The sequence below is a fragment of the Pygocentrus nattereri genome, chromosome 19 (genome assembly GCF_015220715.1).
Source record: "Pygocentrus nattereri isolate fPygNat1 chromosome 19, fPygNat1.pri, whole genome shotgun sequence".
In the NCBI taxonomy this organism is placed as follows: domain Eukaryota; kingdom Metazoa; phylum Chordata; class Actinopteri; order Characiformes; family Serrasalmidae; genus Pygocentrus; species Pygocentrus nattereri.
Window position 1 is genome coordinate 699499 of NC_051229.1, and position 18429 is coordinate 717927.

Below are 18429 nucleotides of genomic sequence, written 5' to 3' on the forward strand. Positions count from 1 at the left end.
TCCACATCTACCTTTGTTATTGTTCTAAGGCCCGTCCCTCCTGTCCACCAGAGTTTGAATGCTGCAGAAATTCTGGAACCTTGTTATTTTGTTATAATTAATGAAGCTGAGTTAAGGCATTGCTTGGAATTGACCACGTAGAGTGAAAGCTCTTTTGATGCCTCTACAGCCTGACCATCACTCTGCTTTGTTCACAGATTGACCACGTCTGTGGACGCAGTGGTGGCCATCTGTGTAATCTTCGCCATGTCCTTCATCCCAGCCAGCTTCGTCCTCTACCTCATCCAGGAGCGCGTCACGAAGGCCAAACACCTGCAGTTCGTCAGTGGGGTCAGCCCACTGGTCTACTGGGTGGCCAATTTCTTCTGGGACATGGTTAGTGACTGAATGATTGGCTAAGGGTGGGAATTACAGCCGATCTTGACAAATGATTGTATCAGTGTTTCTCTCAGTATCGATGGCATCACTTTACGGGCGACTGTATGTGATGTGCGATATATTGTAGAGAGTATGCAGACCAACAGCTGAGGCATTAGCTGGTCCCTCCTAGGACTGGGCAATATGATGATTCATATCACTATCGTGATGAATTATGCCACAGTTCAATACAGTATGCTCTTCTGAACATATAGTGTATAACGTCAGTGCTTGTAGACTCTGAGCAGCTGCATGTTTCATTATTAAGAGAGTCTGTTTAACTGGATTTAGTGACAAATACTGAATCAAATCACTGCGTTCAGTTTTTGATAATACTGGCTCTTTTTCTCTGTTCCAACTGATCAGATAAATATTAGAAAAAATTAATATTCTCACACAGCGTTCATTGTGAAAAGTATCACTGTCACACATCCCTCGGGCCCAGAGGTCTCTATAGGGACTCCATTTCCCAGAATTCCCAGGGGATCATGTGATCTTCAGCCCTCCAACTCACTCCAATCACCGTTACACCTGCTATCATATGATTAATGTTAGTTTAAAGCTTTGTAGGTTAGTTCATTGCGAGGAGTTGCTTCTTGTCCTAAGAGCTGCTGAGCATTCCGGTATTTTGTATTTTGGTATTTGGTTCCTGTATTTTGTATTTTGGTATTTGGTTCCTGTATTTTGTATTTTGGTATTTGGTTCCTGTATTTTGGTATTTGGTACCTGTGTTTTGAATTTTGGTATTTTGGTATTTGGTTCCTGTGTTTTGTGTTTGGGTATTTTGGTATTTGGTTCCTGTGTTTTGTATTTTGGTATTTGGTTCCTGTATTTTGTATTTTGGTATTTGGTTCCTGTATTTTGTATTTTGGTATTTGGTTCCTGTGTTTGGTATTTTGGTATTTGGTTCCTGTGTTTTGTATTTTGGTATTTTGGTATTTGGTTCCTGTGTTTTGTGTTTGGGTATTTTGGTATTTGGTTGCTGTGTTTTGTATTTTGGTATTTGGTTCCTGTATTTTGTATTTTGGTATTTGGTTCCTGTATTTTGTATTTTGGTATTTGGTTCCTGTGTTTGGTATTTTGGTATTTGGTTCTTGTGTTTTGTGTTTGGGTATTTTGGTATTTGGTTCCTGTGTTTTGTGTTTTGGTATTTTGGTATCTGGTTCCTGTATTTTGGTATTTGGTTCCTGTGTTTTGTGTTTTGGTATTTTGGTATCTGGTTCCTGTATTTTGTATTTTGGTATTTTGGTATTTGGTTCCTGTGTTTGGTATTTTGGTATTTGGTTCCTGTGTTTTGTGTTTAGGTATTTTGGTATTTGGTTCCTGTGTTTTGTGTTTTGGTATTTTGGTATCTGGTTCCTGTATTTTGGTATTTGGTTCCTGTGTTTTGTATTTTGGTATTTTGGTATTTGGTTCCTGTGTTTTGTATTTTGGTATTTTGGTATTTGGTTCCTGTGTTTTGTATTTTGGTATTTGGTTCCTGTGTTTTGTATTTTGGTATTTTGGTATTTAGTTCCTGTGTTTTGTATTTTGGTATTTTGGTATTTGGTTCCTGTGTTTTGTGTTTGGGTATTTTGGTATTTGGTTCCTGTGTTTTGTATTTTGGTATTTGGTTCCTGTATTTTGTATTTTGGTATTTGGTTCCTGTATTTTGTATTTTGGTATTTGGTTCCTGTGTTTGGTATTTTGGTATTTGGTTCCTGTGTTTTGTATTTTGGTATTTTGGTATTTGGTTCCTGTGTTTTGTGTTTGGGTATTTTGGTATTTGGTTGCTGTGTTTTGTATTTTGGTATTTGGTTCCTGTATTTTGTATTTTGGTATTTGGTTCCTGTATTTTGTATTTTGGTATTTGGTTCCTGTGTTTGGTATTTTGGTATTTGGTTCCTGTGTTTTGTGTTTGGGTATTTTGGTATTTGGTTCCTGTGTTTTGTGTTTTGGTATTTTGGTATCTGGTTCCTGTATTTTGGTATTTGGTTCCTGTGTTTTGTGTTTTGGTATTTTGGTATCTGGTTCCTGTATTTTGTATTTTGGTATTTTGGTATTTGGTTCCTGTGTTTGGTATTTTGGTATTTGGTTCCTGTGTTTTGTGTTTAGGTATTTTGGTATTTGGTTCCTGTGTTTTGTGTTTTGGTATTTTGGTATCTGGTTCCTGTATTTTGGTATTTGGTTCCTGTGTTTTGTATTTTGGTATTTTGGTATTTGGTTCCTGTGTTTTGTATTTTGGTATTTTGGTATTTGGTTCCTGTGTTTTGTGTTTGGGTATTTTGGTATTTGGTTCCTGCGTTTTGTATTTTGGTATTTTGGTATCTGGTTCCTGTATTTTGGTATTTGGTTCCTGTGTTTTGTATTTTGGTATTTGGTTCCTGCGTTTTGTGTTTGGGTATTTTGGTATTTGGTTCCTGTGTTTTGTGTTTTGGTATTTTGGTATCTGGTTCCTGTATTTTGGTATTTGGTTCCTGTGTTTTGTATTTTGGTATTTGGTTCCTGTGTTTTGTGTTTGGGTATTTTGGTATTTGGTTCCTGTGTTTTGTGTTTTGGTATTTTGGTATCTGGTTCCTGTATTTTGGTATTTGGTTCCTGTGTTTTGTATTTTGGTATTTGGTTCCTGTGTTTTGTATTTTGGTATTTGGTTCCTGTGTTTTGTGTTTTGGTATTTTGGTATCTGGTTCCTGTATTTTGGTATTTGGTTCCTGTGTTTTGTATTTTGGTATTTGGTTCCTGTGTTTTGTATTTTGGTATTTGGTTCCTGTGTTTTGTATTTTGGTATTTGGTTCCTGTGTTTTGGTATTTTGGTATCTGGTTCCTGTATTTTGGTATTTGGTTCCTGTGTTTTGTATTTTGGTATTTTGGTATTTGGTTCCTGTGTTTTGTATTTTGGTATTTTGGTATTTGGTTCCTGTGTTTTGTGTTTTGGTATTTTGGTATCTGGTTCCTGTATTTTGGTATTTGGTTCCTGTGTTTTGTATTTTGGTATTTGGTTCCTGTGTTTTGTGTTTTGGTATTTTGGTATCTGGTTCCTGTATTTTGGTATTTGGTTCCTGTGTTTTGTATTTTGGTATTTGGTTCCTGTGTTTTGTGTTTGGGTATTTTGGTATTTGGTTCCTGTGTTTTGTGTTTTGGTATTTTGGTATCTGGTTCCTGTATTTTGGTATTTGGTTCCTGTGTTTTGTATTTTGGTATTTGGTTCCTGTGTTTTGTGTTTTGGTATTTGGTTCCTGTGTTTTGTGTTTTGGTATTTTGGTATCTGGTTCCTGTATTTTGGTATTTGGTTCCTGTGTTTTGTATTTTGGTATTTGGTTCCTGTATTTTGTATTTTGGTATTTGGTTCCTGTGTTTGGTATTTTGGTATCTGGTTCCTGTGTTTTGTATTTTGGTATTTGGTTCCTGTGTTTTGTATTTTGGTATTTGGTTCCTGTATTTTGTCTTTTGGTATTTGGTTCCTGTGTTTTGTATTTTGGTATCTGGTTCCTGTGTTTTGTATTTTGGTATTTGGTTCCTGTGTTTTGTGTTTTGGTATTTTGGTATCTGGTTCCTGTATTTTGGTATTTGGTTCCTGTATTTTGTATTTTGGTGTTTGGTTCCTGTATTTTGTATTTTGGTATTTGGTTCCTGTGTTTTGTATTTTGGTATTTGGTTCCTGTATTTTGTGTTTTGGTATTTTGGTATCTGGTTCCTGTATTTTGGTATTTGGTTCCTGTGTTTTGTATTTTGGTATTTGGTTCCTGTGTTTTGTATTTTGGTATTTGGTTCCTGTGTTTTGTATTTTGGTATCTGGTTCCTGTATTTTGGTATTTGGTTCCTGTGTTTTGTATTTTGGTATTTGGTTCCTGTGTTTTGTATTTTGGTATTTGGTTCCTGTGTTTTGTGTTTTGGTATTTTGGTATCTGGTTCCTGTATTTTGGTATTTGGTTCCTGTGTTTTGTATTTTGGTATTTGGTTCCTGTGTTTTGTATTTTGGTATTTGGTTCCTGTGTTTTGTATTTTGGTATTTTGGTATCTGGTTCCTGTGTTTTGTATTTTGGTATTTTGGTATTTGGTTCCTGTGTTTTGTGTTTTGGTATTTTGGTATCTGGTTCCTGTATTTTGGTATTTGGTTCCTGTGTTTTGTATTTTGGTATTTGGTTCCTGTGTTTTGTATTTTGGTATTTGGTTCCTGTGTTTTGTATTTTGGTATTTGGTTCCTGTGTTTTGTATTTTGGTATTTTGGTATCTGGTTCCTGTGTTTTGTATTTTGGTATTTTGGTATTTGGTTCCTGTGTTTTGTGTTTTGGTATTTTGGTATCTGGTTCCTGTATTTTGGTATTTGGTTCCTGTGTTTTGTATTTTGGTATTTGGTTCCTGTGTTTTGTGTTTTGGTATTTTGGTATTTGGTTCCTGTGTTTTGTATTTTGGTATTTTGGTATTTGGTTCCTGTGTTTTGTATTTTGGTATTTGGTTCCTGTGTTTTGTGTTTGGGTATTTTGGTATTTGGTTCCAGTGTTTTGTGTTTTGGTATTTTGGTATCTGGTTCCTGTATTTTGGTATTTGGTTCCTGTATTTTGTATTTTGGTATTTGGTTCCTGTATTTTGTATTTTGGTATTTTGGTATTTGGTTCCTGTGTTTTGTGTTTTGGTATTTTGGTATCTGGTTCCTGTATTTTGGTATTGGTTCCTGTGTTTGTGTTTTGGTATTTTGGTATCTGGTTCCTGTATTTTGGTATCTGGTTCCTGTGTTTTGTATTTTGGTGTTTGGTTCCTGTATTTTGTATTTTGGTATTTGGTTCCTGTGTTTTGTATTTTGGTATTTGGTTCCTGTATTTTGTATTTTGGTATTTGGTTCCTGTGTTTGGTATTTTGGTATCTGGTTCCTGTGTTTTGCATTTTGGTATTTGGTTCCTGTGTTTTGTATTTTGGTATCTGGTTCCTGTGTTTTGTATTTTGGTATTTGGTTCCTGTGTTTTTGTATTTTGGTATTTGGTTCCTGTATTTTGTATTTTGGTATTTGGTTCCTGTGTTTTGTATTTTGGTATCTGGTTCCTGTGTTTTGTATTTTGGTATTTGGTTCCTGTGTTTTGTGTTTTGGTATTTTGGTATCTGGTTCCTGTATTTTGGTATTTGGTTCCTGTATTTTGGTATTTTGGTATTTTGGTATTTGGTTCCTGTGTTTTGTATTTTGGTATTTTGGTATCTGGTTCCTGTATTTTGTATTTTGGTGTTTGGTTCCTGTATTTTGTATTTTGGTATTTGGTTCCTGTGTTTTGTATTTTGGTATTTTGGTATTTGGTTCCTGTATTTAGTATTTTGGTATTTGGTTCCTGTGTTTTGTATTTTGGTATTTTGGTATTTGGTTCCTGTGTTTTGTGTTTTGGTATTTTGGTATCTGGTTGCTGTGTTTTGTATTTTGGTATTTTGGTATTTGGTTCCTGTGTTTTGTGTTTTGGTATTTTGGTATTTGGTTCCTGTGTTTTGTGTTTTGGTATTTTGCTATTTGGTTCCTGTGTTTTGTGTTTTGGTATTTTGTATTTGGTTCCTGTGTTTTGATATTTTGTATTTGGTTCCTGTGTTTTGTGTTTTGGTATTTGGTTCCTGTGTTTTGTATTTTGGTATTTTGGTATTTGGTTCCTGTGTTTTGTGTTTTGGTATTTTGGTATTTGGTTCCTGTATTTTGGTATTTGGTTCCTGTGTTTTGTATTTTGGTATCTGGTTCCTGTGTTTTGTATTTTGGTATTTTGGTATTTGGTTCCTGTGTTTTGTGTTTTGGTATTTTGGTATTTGGTTCCTGTGTTTTGGTATTTTGGTATTTGGTTCCTGTGTTTTGTGTTTCGGTATTTTGGTATCTGGTTCCTGTATTTTGGTATTTGGTTCCTGTGTTTTGTATTTTGGTATCTGGTTCCTGTGTTTTGTATTTTTGGTATTTGGTTCCTGTGTTTTTTGTTTTGGTATTTTGGTATTTGGTTCCTGTGTTTTGTGTTTTGGTATTTTGGTATATTGGTTCCTGTGTTTTGTGTTCGGTATCTTTGGTATTTGGTTCCTGTGTTTTGTGTTTTGGTATTTTGTATTTTGGTCCTGTGTTTTGTGTTTCGTTACTTTTGGTATTTGGTTCCTGTGTTTTGTGTTTTGGTATTTTGGTATTTGGTTCCTCTGTTTTGTGTTTGGGTATTTTGGTATCTGGTTCCTGTATTTTGGTATTTGGTTCCTGTGTTTTGTATTTTTGGTATTTGGTTCCTGTATTTTGTATTTTTGGTATTTTTGGTATTTGGTTCCTGTGTTTGTATTTTGGTATTTGGTTCCTGTGTTTTGTGTTTTGGGTATTTTGGTATTTGGTTCCAGTGTTTTGTGTTTTGGTATTTTGGTATCTGGTTCCTGTATTTTGGTATTTGGTTCCTGTATTTTGTATTTTGGTATTTGGTTCCTGTATTTTGTATTTTGGTATTTGGTTCCTGTGTTTTGGTATTTGGTTCCTGTGTTTTGTGTTTTGGTATTTTGGTATCTGGTTCCTGTATTTTGGTATTTGGTTCCTGTGTTTTGTGTTTTGGTATTTTGGTATCTGGTTCCTGTATTTTGGTATCTGGTTCCTGTGTTTTGTATTTTGGTGTTTGGTTCCTGTATTTTGTATTTTGGTATTTGGTTCCTGTGTTTTGTATTTTGGTATTTGGTTCCTGTATTTTGTATTTTGGTATTTGGTTCCTGTGTTTGGTATTTTGGTATCTGGTTCCTGTGTTTTGCATTTTGGTATTTGGTTCCTGTGTTTTGTATTTTGGTATCTGGTTCCTGTGTTTTGTATTTTGGTATTTGGTTCCTGTGTTTTGTATTTTGGTATTTGGTTCCTGTATTTTGTATTTTGGTATTTGGTTCCTGTGTTTGGTATTTTGGTATCTGGTTCCTGTGTTTTGTATTTTGGTATTTGGTTCCTGTGTTTTGTGTTTTGGTATTTTGGTATCTGGTTCCTGTATTTTGGTATTTGGTTCCTGTGTTTTGTATTTTGGTATTTTGGTATTTGGTTCCTGTGTTTTGTATTTTGGTATTTTGGTATCTGGTTCCTGTATTTTGTATTTTGGTGTTTGGTTCCTGTATTTTGTATTTTGGTATTTGGTTCCTGTGTTTTGTATTTTGGTATTTGGTTCCTGTATTTAGTATTTTGGTATTTGGTTCCTGTGTTTTGTATTTTGGTATTTTGGTATTTGGTTCCTGTGTTTTGTGTTTTGGTATTTTCGTATCTGGTTGCTGTGTTTTGTATTTTGGTATTTTGGTATTTGGTTCCTGTGTTTTGTGTTTTGGTATTTTGGTATTTGGTTCCTGTGTTTTGTGTTTTGGTATTTTGCTATTTGGTTCCTGTGTTTTGTGTTTTGGTATTTTGTATTTGGTTCCTGTGTTTTGATATTTTGTATTTGGTTCCTGTGTTTTGTGTTTTGGTATTTGGTTCCTGTGTTTTGTGTTTTGGTATTTTGGTATTTGGTTCCTGTGTTTTGTGTTTTGGTATTTTGGTATTTGGTTCCTGTATTTTGGTATTTGGTTCCTGTGTTTTGTATTTTGGTATCTGGTTCCTGTGTTTTGTATTTTGGTATTTTGGTATTTGGTTCCTGTGTTTTGTGTTTTGGTATTTTGGTATTTGGTTTCCTGTGTTTTGGTATTTTGGTATTTGGTTCCTGTGTTTTGTGTTTCGGTATTTTGGTATCTGGTTCCTGTATTTTGGTATTTGGTTCCTGTGTTTTGTATTTTGGTATCTGGTTCCTGTGTTTTGTGTTTTGGTATTTGGTTCCTGTGTTTTTTGTTTTGGTATTTTGGTATTTGGTTCCTGTGTTTTGTTTTTTGGTATTTTGGTATTTGGTTCCTGTGTTTTGTGTTTCGGTATTTTGGTATTTGGTTCCTGTGTTTTGTGTTTTGGTATTTTGGTATTTGGTTCCTGTGTTTTGTGTTTCGGTATTTTGGTATTTGGTTCCTGTGTTTTGTGTTTTGGTATTTTGGTATTTGGTTCCTCTGTTTTGTGTTTGGGTATTTTGGTATCTGGTTCCTGTATTTTGGTATTTGGTTCCTGTGTTTTGTATTTTGGTATTTGGTTCCTGTATTTTGTATTTTGGTATTTTGGTATTTGGTTCCTGTGTTTTGTATTTTGGTATTTGGTTCCTGTGTTTTATATTTTGGTATTTTGGTATTTGGTTCCTGTGTTTTGTGTTTTGGTATTTTGACTTTTGCCCTTTTTGCCTTTGCCCATTGGACTCTGGTTGCCAGGTTATGCTTGTTTTTGTGTCTTTTGTCATTTCTGGATTTGACCTTTGCCTGGTCACTGACCACTGACCACGTTTTTGGATCACGATTCTAACATTAAGACCTCCCTTTGTCTTTTTATCCACGAGCGTCTGAGTTTATTCTGCCACGTTACCGTCACGATGTTAGATTTTGCCACATCGCCCACCTTTAGTTTCTCCACAGGGTCAGAATAATGACTGCATGCTTTACTATATCACCCTCATCCATCCATAGGATGGATGGATGGATGGATGGACGGATGGATGGATGGATGGATGGACGGATGGATGGACGGATGGATGGACGGATGGATGGACGGATGGATGGACGGATGCTTTACTATATCACCCGCAAACATTCACGACTTTATTCTTACAGGCTGGCATCAATCAGGGCTTGCAGACCTTAACAGAGCCCAGACTTTTGATCTGGAAAATGATTTCTTCTCCTTTATTTACCTTATTTCTACCCTCGCTACTGCTTCTTTATTTCCTGATTCACTTATTTTCTTGGCAAATTGGCGTCATGGTTTGATTAGCTCCCTCTTGAGGAGGTGTGAGGTACTGATGCTCTGATAAATTTGTTTTTTTACTTTAATACAAACCCGTTTCAGCAGTGCGTTGGGAGAGAAAGTGTTGTAAAAAGTGTCTGTATCCATTTTCAAATGAATGTTTTTACCATTTTATTCCTCCATCTTCATTCTGCAGGTGAATTACTCCATCAGCTCTGCTATGGTTGTGGGCATCTTTGTTGCCTTTGACAAAAAATGCTACACATCCCCGACTAACCTACCAGCTCTGGTGGCTCTGCTCTGTTTATACGGGTGAGTCAGTGATGGATATTTTTACCCATTTGAATCGAATAAGAAAAATCTGGCTGCGTTATTTGTGGTTATTTGTGGTTATTTGGGGTTATTTGTGTGTTTCGTAGGTGGTCCGTCACCCCTATGATGTACCCCATGTCCTACATCTTCAGCATCCCCAGCACTGCATACGTCTCCCTGTCCTGCATCAACCTGTTCATTGGCATCAACAGCAGTGCAATCACATTCATCCTGGAGCTCTTTGAGAACAACAGGGTAAGTCATTATGTAATGATGGCTCTCCTGACATGATTTTCCCATTTATCCGAAACACACAGCATCAAAGTCCAGAAAACCAGAAGAAGAGTCAGAAAACAGTCCAAAATGGTCAAAAACCAAGATACTTCACAAAACACGGCAGGAGTACCAGAGAGAGTCTGGAAGTCCAAGAGTCCAGATGAATGTCCGAATAAACCGTAAATCCGTAAATGTGGAGATACAAGACAGATGGCAATATTCGGCAGAGAGCTTGTGTTGATGTGCGTCCTGATAAAGGGAGATAGATGAGCTGCAGGTGAATGAAATCAAAATGTTACTAGATACAGTTCAGAACTCAGGTGAGGCTGACCTCTAGTGTCGAGGGCAGATATTACACCCAACACATTAATGCTTGTTTTATCTGCACATCATTTGTGAAACATTTGAGCTGCATTTACACTGTGGTGATGTGCTAGTGTGTGTTGCGCTGGTCTGAGTGGATCAGACACAGCAGTGCTGCTGGAGTATTTAAACACCTTAGTGTCACTGCTGGACTGAGAACAGTCCACCAACCGAAAATATCCAGCCAGCAGCGTCCTGTGGGCAGCGTCCTGTGGGCAGCGTCCTGTGACCACTGATGAAGGACTAGAGGATGACCAACACAAACTGTGCAGCAGCAGATGAGCTGTCGTCTCTGACTTTACATCTACAAGGTGGACCGACAAGGTAGGAGTGTCTAATAGAGTGGACAGTGAGTGGACACAGTGTTTAAAAACTCCAACAGCACTGCTGTGTCTGATCCACTCGCACCAGCACAACACACACTAACACACCACCACCACGTCAGTGTTACTGCAGTGCTGAGAATGATCCACCACCCAAATAGCACCTGCTCTGTGAGGGTCCATGGGGGTCCTGACCTCTGAAGAACAGGGTAACAGAGTATCAGAGAAACAGATGGACTACAGTCTGTAACTGTAGAACTACAGAGTGCAGCTATACAGTAAGTGGAGCTGATAAGGTGGACAGTGAGCAGAGAAACGAGGAGGTGGTCAGATTGTTTACCACATTACCAGCCTGAAGTGGAATAGTTTAAGAATTAGTGAAAGAATGGGTCGCTCTCAGGAGCTCAGTGAATTCCAGCGTGGTGCCGTGATCGGACGCCACCTGGGCAGCAAGTCCAGTCGTGAAATTTCCTCACTACTAAATATTCCACAGTCCACTGTCAGTGGGATTATAACAAAGTGGAAGCGATTGGGAACGACAGCAGCTCAGCCACGAAGTGGTCGGCCACGTAAAATGACAGAGCGGTCAGCGGATGCTGAGGGGCATAGTGCGCAGAGGTCGCCGACTTTCTGCAGAGTCAATCACTACAGACCTCCAAACTTCATGTGGCCTTCAGATCAGCTCAAGAACAGCGTAGAGAGCTTCATGGAATGGGTTTCCATGGCCGAGCAGCTGCATCCAAGCCTTACATCACCAAGCACCAAGTGCAAAGCATGGAATGCAGTGGAGTAAAGCGCCGCCACTGGACTCTAGAGCAGTGGAGACGTGTTCTCTGGAGTGACCAATCACGCTTCTCCATCTGGAAATCCGATGGACGAGTCTGGGTTTGGCGGTTGCCAGGAGACGGTACTTGTCTGACTGCATTGTGCCGAGTGTAAAGTTTGGTGGAGGGGGGATCATGGTGTGGGGGTGTTTTTCAGGAGTTGGGCTCGGCCCCTTAGTTCCAGTGAAAGGAGCTCTTAAAGCTTCAGCACCAAGAGATTTTGGACAATTTCCTCCTCCCAACTTTGTGGGAACAGTTTGGGGACGGCCCCTTCCTGCTCCAACATGACTGCACACCAGTGCACAAAGCAGGTCCATAAAGACGTGGATGAGCCAGTTTGGTGTGGAAGAACTTGACTGGCCTGCACAGAGTCCTGACCTCAACCCCATAGAACACCTTTGGGATGAATTAGAGTGGAGACTGTGAGCCAGGCCTTCTCGTCCAACATCAGTGTCTGACCTCACAAATGTGCTTCTGGAAGAACGGTCAGAAATTCCCATAAACACTCCTAACCCTTGTGGAAAGCCTTCCCAGAAGAGCTAAAGCTGTTATAGCTGCAAAGGGTGGACCGACATCATATTAAACCCTATAGATTAAGAACGGGACGTCACTCAAGTTCATATGTGTGTGAAGCCAGACGACCGAATACTTTGGGGAATATAGTGCATCTTGATTACATATAAGACAATTTTACTTACCAAGTTTTTTTTTATTATTATTTTGCCGCTGCACATTGTTTCACACCGTTTCACTGAAGCATGTCGTTCTACCCAGAAACCATAGCCGAACACTGCACAGCGTTTTCAGATTGAATGTGAATTTGAGGTTTTTTCAGCAGTGCTCAACCTGCCGTTACAGCCAGTAAACAGCGCAGAATTATCGGAGCCTCTTCACCTTCGCTTTAATGATGATGCTGAGAGCTGCCTGTCTTTGTAACGAAGGCTCCCTCTGCTGCTTGTCTGCTGTTCGTGAGGCCTGCGGTTCACTAATGTGACGTTATTGATTAGGCTGTGCGCTTGTGCGTCATTTCAGGACACAGGATTACCTCAGTGACGGATTTGAGTCACACGAATGTGAACCATCGTCTTAGAGAGATCAGCTCTGAGCAACAAATGGCCCCCCACCCCAGCAGATTTGGTCAGAGGTCATGGACAGGCTATCCGAGATTTTGGGCCTTGTTATCAAATCAAGTCAAATTTATTTGTAGCGCTTTTTACAACTGATATCGTCACAAAGCCGCTTCACAGAATTCCTGAAAAGACAGAAAAGAGTTTTAACAGGAATGTAAAACCCCCAGGTGAGCAGGCCAGGGGCAACGGTGGCCAGGAGAACCTCCCTCAGAGCTGAGGAATTCCACGCGGAGGTGGAATTTCCCTGTTGTGGGACTAATAAGGGTCACTTAATTATTATAATTTATTATGATCTTATCTTGAGAAATGAGTATTTGAATATTTGGAAATACCAGTGATGGTTCCAAGCTTGTAAGATGCTTTTCGGCCCAGCTCTAAACATTCACACCACGAGCGTTTAAATCACATGTAAACGTTTACAGACGTTCATGAAAGCAGGCAGGACGTTTTTACACTGCATGTTTTATAGAGTTCATATTTTAATGCTAGCATCATGTGTTCTGCTTTTCCCGGTGTCTCTAGTCTCTCCTGATGTTTAACGAGGGATTGAAGAAGGTGCTGCTGATTTTTCCTCACTTCTGTCTGGGCCGAGGCCTCATCGACCTGGCCATGAACCAGGCCGTGACCGACGTCTACGCCCGGTTCGGTGAGTATATCGTGTGTCCCACAGATTCAGTGCTTTAACCCAGAGAAACGACGTCCAGTCAGACGTCCAGCTCAGACCTGTGAGACGACAGCAGGACTAAATCACAGAGGCTGGACTGGGTTTAGTCTGTTGGCCTCAGACCGACTCAGAGGCCCTGTTACAGTTCTTACCAAATCATCTAATTACCATTATTGATCGGTTATTTAAGCTGACTGCAGTCGTTAGATTTCAGCCATATGACCCACTGACTGCGTTCATCTGACTCAGTTCAGGCCAATTACACATTTACGTGCTCGCTGCAAGTAATCAGGCCCAAAATTACACGCGTGCGTACTTGACGGTTCTTAAGGGTTCTTTCGCAAACAAAATGGTTCTGTATAGTATATAGTGAACCCTATGCATGATTAAATGGTTCTTTGCATGGTGGAGTGTTCTTTAGATTGATGGAAAATGTGCTGTAGAGGGTTCTATATGAAACCTTTTTGACAGTGGTTTTATATAACGCCAGAAAGGGTTCTTCTATTGTTACAAGTTTGACATCAAAAGAATAGAAGAACCTTTTTGGTGCTATATAGAACTCTTGTCCAAAAGGTTCTAGATAAAACCATATACAGGACATTCTTCACCGCCCGGAGAAGCATTTTGCGATGCAAAGAACGCTTAAATCGTGCAAAGGGCTCTTTGTGTTCACGGTTGAAGAACCATCGTTTTTAAGAGTTTAGAGAACTGCTCAGTGTAGACGTTACCATGACAACCAGTATCACCCGAGTCCAGTCGGAGTGAGACGAGCAGCAGTGAGTTGGTCTCTCATCAAATGAAATGGTCTTAAATCCGGGTCGTATATCTAATAATCCCCGTGTTGAAATTGTCCGCTCATAATAAGATTGTTTATCTAATTTCTAGATACTTTTGACCTGTTTTGACTAAATAATTTTAAGTAAAATTCTCACTTTATTGGCAGATAATTTAGCTTATTTTAAGAAATGAGCTTGAAACCGGCACGTCTACCTGCCCATATAGTAATAAGATAAATTTACATTAAAAAATGACTCAAAACAGGTAAAAAGCATCTAGAAATAAGATGATCTTATCATTTTCATACAGCGGTCAGAAAATGAGATGTTAGATATTTAGACTAAATTTAAGATGCTTCCTCTGGTTAAGATGCCATTTTTTTGCAGTGTGTGTTTTTAATAGCTTTAAAATGACGTCAGGAAAATGTCCTTCACACGTCTTTATTAAAGAAGGAGGAGACGTGTGTGAGTGTGTGTGAGAGTGTGTGAGAGTGTGTGAGAGTGTGTGTGAGAGTGTGTGTGAGAGTGTGTGTGAGAGTGTGTGAGAGTGTGTGTGAGTGTGTGTGAGTGTGTGAGAGTGTGTGTGAGTGTGTGAGAGTGTGTGTGAGAGTGTGTGAGAGTGTGTGTGAGAGTGTGTGAGAGTGTGTGAGAGTGTGTGAGAGTGTGTGAGAGTGTGTGAGAGTGTGTGTGAGTGTGTGTGAGTGCAGTGTTGAGAGTTAGCTACAGGAAACACAGCTAGGAAGTAAATTGGCTAATCAGCCAGTCTGGACACTTTTTTGAATGGAAGCAAACAAACAAAATGAGACAATTAAATCTTTAATCACAATTATTCATATGACACTTCACAGCCTGCCGGCCCTAACGATCTGCTTCAGCTCACGGAGAAATAGCGTGGATGTTGACAGACTGTCTAGTTGGTGATCAACGGTGTCAAGGTTAGGATTAGGTTTAGATTTAGTTCAGTTTCCTGAGCTGAACTTTCGTTTTTTCCAGTCCTCTTTCCTTTTCGTCTTAATACCCACCTGAGCCAAGTATCGTGCCGGTCTCCAAAGGTGTGGCAAAGGGCTGCTGCTTTCCACAGCCTTAAGTAGAGGAGTCCACCGCTGTGCCAGATCGGGCCCTTACAAGACGGATGTGTGATTTAAGGAATTTTGGAGAACAACACCTTAGCAACGTTGCTGAGACAGGTCTTGTTCTCGACCACTTAAGTTCCAGATTAAGTTTTGGGTTTTGTATTGGGGTTGAGCTTAGTTAGGCTTAAGGTCAGGCTTAGCTTTACTGGCCTCTGATGTGGACTATCACAATAAAGCATATGAAAAAGTAAAGTAAATACAAAATAACAGTCTAATTAGACTGTAGAGAACCTGATGGTGGGATAGTGGAGTGTGCAGTGGTGTGAGGATTCACTTCTAAAGCTGATCATTGATAAAACACACAGATGGTCATCAACTTTAGGAGAGATGAAGGCTTTTTACAGCAATGGATGGCGTCACAGTTTAAAGGCTACAAGTTCCTTGGAGCAGTAACTGACTGATAAGTTGTGTTTTGATCAAAACACAAACAAGATCTTCAAGAATTGTCAATGTTTTTCATATTTTCCTTGAGAGACAACAACAAAGACTGAACTGAACTTCTTATTTCTGAAATATGACGATCTGCATTAATGCCTTTTCCCTTTTCTCCTTCTAAAGGGGAGGAATACGCTATGGACCCGTTCAGGTGGGACTTTGTGGGGAAGTACCTGGCCTGTATGGCTGTGGAGGGTTTTGTCTACTTCATCCTGAATCTCCTCATCCAGTACAGATTCTTCCTCAATCACTGGTGAGGGAAGCACCGGAAAACAACCCCTGTCATTTAATCAGACAGAGCATCCACCTTCGCGCTCAGCGCTCATTCACGGCGCCGTCATAGCGCTTTGTTGTGATGAATGTGGCTTGATTTTGTGCAGGTTGTCTGACTACAGCAGCGTTCCTGCTCATGATGAAGATGATGATGTAGCTCAGGAGAGGCAGCGGATTTACAGCGGAGGCAGCAAAAACGACATCTTGCACATACGAGACCTGTCAAAGGTGCACTGACCCACTACTGCACTGACCCACTACTGCACTGACCCACTACTGCGTCCTTGTGACGAGCATTATTTGTCATCTGCTTGACCACAGAGTCATTATCCTAGTTTGTTTTTCAGTGGATCGTCTCTTAATGTTTGATTAGACACCCTTTGCTCTGAGCTGTCCTTTCAGCTTTGAGGGGAAAAGAGTACCATTACCTTTCGTTTCCCTTGAAGCCGCTCTTCTTTCGTTTATTCATAGACGTACGTGGGCAGGAAGAGGCCAGCGGTGGACAGAGTCTGTGTGGGGGTTCCAGCTGGGGAGGTATCTGAGAAAACATCATTTGTTTCTTATAAAAGACGAATAGATCCTGTGTTTCTAGAGAGTTTTCCCTTCAAGCTCTGCTGCTGTGCATCACGTTTGGCCCTATAATTCTCGTAGTAAACTCAGTGCTAATCTAGATAAATTAGCTAAAGGTACAAGCAGGAAATTCTGAAGTGGCAGCCTGAGCACTGACCTGTCTGTAGCCCTGTATAGAGAGAAACAGATCACATTTAAAGATGAGTGTTTCATGTTTCCCACTTCTGTAAACAAAGTGATAAACATAAATATGATGACAGAAAAAACAAAATTTTTTTGAGATTTTAACACCAGCTGATTGATTTGTAGTGCTTTGGGCTCCTTGGTGTGAACGGAGCTGGAAAAACAACTACATTCAAAATGCTGACTGGAGATACAGACGTCACCTTCGGCGAGGCTTCGGTTGCTGGTTACAGGTATTCTAGCATGCAGAACTGTGAGTCTTTCCATACGTAGTCTTAATCCACAGCCTTAAACTGCCCTGAAAATAATCCAGGCAAGTGAATGAAAAGGGGTGTCTGATCGTTTCATTCATTAACGAGTGTCATTACTTTTGTGTACTGTGTCTTTATTAGTATTCTTACCAATATCCTGGATGTGCATCAGAACATGGGCTACTGTCCCCAGTTTGATGCTGTTGATGAGCTGCTGACAGGCCGAGAGCATCTCTACCTCTATGCTCGCCTCCGCGGAGTCCCCGAGAGAGAGATCAGCCGAGTGAGTGGACACAAGGCCACCCACTCAAAATGTTAGAACAAGGTCCCCCAGTCAAAAAGTTAGAAAGGGTCCCACAGACAAAAAGTTAGAAAAGGTCCTACAGTCAAAAAGTTAGAAAAGGTCCCGCAGTCAAAAAGTTAGAAAGGGTCCCACAGACAAAAAGTTAGAAAAGGTCCTACAGTCAAAAAGTTAGAAAAGTTCCCACAGTCAAAAAGTTAGAAAATGTCCTACAGACAAAAAGTTAGAAAAGGTCCCACAGACAAAAAGTTAGAAAAGGTCCCGCAGTCAAAAAGTTAGAAAGGGTCCCGCAGTCAAAAAGTTAGAAAGGGTCCCGCAGTCAAAAAGTTAGAAAAGGTCCCACAGACAAAAAGTTAGAAAATGTCCTACAGACAAAAAGTTAGAAAAGGTCCCACAGACAAAAAGTTAGAAAGGGTCCCGCAGTCAAAAAGTTAGAAAAGGTCCCACAGACAAAAAGTTAGAAAAGGTCCCGCAGACAAAAAGTTAGAAAAGGTCCCGCAGTCAAAAAGTTAGAAAAGGTCCCGCAGTCAAAAAGTTAGAAAGGGTCCCGCAGTCAAAAAGTTAGAAAGGGTCCCGCAGTCAAAAAGTTAGAAAAGGTCCCACAGACAAAAAGTTAGAAAATGTCCCGCAGTCAAGAAGTTAGAAAGGGTCCCGCAGTCAAGAAGTTAGAAAGGGTCCCGCGGTCAAAAAGTTAGAAAAGGTCCCACAGACAAAAAGTTAGAAAGGGTCCCACAGACAAAAAGTTAGAAAAGGTCCCACAGACAAAAAGTTAGAAAGGGTCCTACAGACAAAAAGTTAGAAAAGGTCCCGCAGTCAAAAAGTTAGAAAGGGTCCTACAGACAAAAAGTTAGAAAAGGTCCCACAGACAAAAAGTTAGAAAGGGTCCCACAGACAAAAAGTTAGAAAATGTCCCGCAGACAAAAAGTTAGAAAATGTCCCGCAGTCAAAAAGTTAGAAAATGTCCCGCAGACACACTTAAACTAACTCATCCCATTGTTTACTGGTCACTGCTGCTGAAAATTGCTGCACATATTTTGCACATTTTGCACATCTGTATACACACTGCCTCTGCACCAGCACACTGCAGTGTCTGATTTATTACTTATTTATTGTCTATTGATTTTTGTGTATATACTGTCTGCCATCCCACCTGCACATGTGCATTCACACCCCTGTCTTGATGTTTCTGCACCAGAGAAGCAGCCTGAAAACATTTTACTGTAAATGTAAAATAAAGTTGAATTGAATATTAAAATGAAAACAAACCGCCTCTTCTGTCCTGCAGGTGGCAGAGTGGGGCATTCAGAAGCTGGGCCTATCAGAATATGCTGGCCGGTGCGCTGGTACCTACAGCGGGGGCAACAAGAGGAAGCTATCCACAGCCATCGCCATGATTGGCTGCCCTCCTCTGGTCCTGCTGGTAAGACAAAAAGTTAGAAAAGGTCCTGCAGACAAAAAGTT

At 39.7% G+C, this 18429-nt stretch overlaps 1 protein-coding gene across 2 annotated transcripts in view; it reads left to right on the top strand.

The window, feature by feature from the left end:
• Nucleotides 1-18429, top strand: part of abca4b (ATP-binding cassette, sub-family A (ABC1), member 4b) — a 98671-nt gene that overhangs the window by 69086 nt on the left and 11156 nt on the right. For both annotated transcript variants that reach the window (XM_037531255.1, XM_037531256.1), the window contains 10 exons: nt 198-375; nt 9351-9466; nt 9574-9721; nt 12905-13028; nt 15514-15643; nt 15771-15891; nt 16135-16197; nt 16543-16649; nt 16809-16950; nt 18254-18388. In XM_037531255.1, the coding sequence (XP_037387152.1) occupies nt 198-375; nt 9351-9466; nt 9574-9721; nt 12905-13028; nt 15514-15643; nt 15771-15891; nt 16135-16197; nt 16543-16649; nt 16809-16950; nt 18254-18388 (1264 nt within the window). The remainder of the gene's footprint in view (nt 1-197; nt 376-9350; nt 9467-9573; nt 9722-12904; nt 13029-15513; nt 15644-15770; nt 15892-16134; nt 16198-16542; nt 16650-16808; nt 16951-18253; nt 18389-18429) is intronic.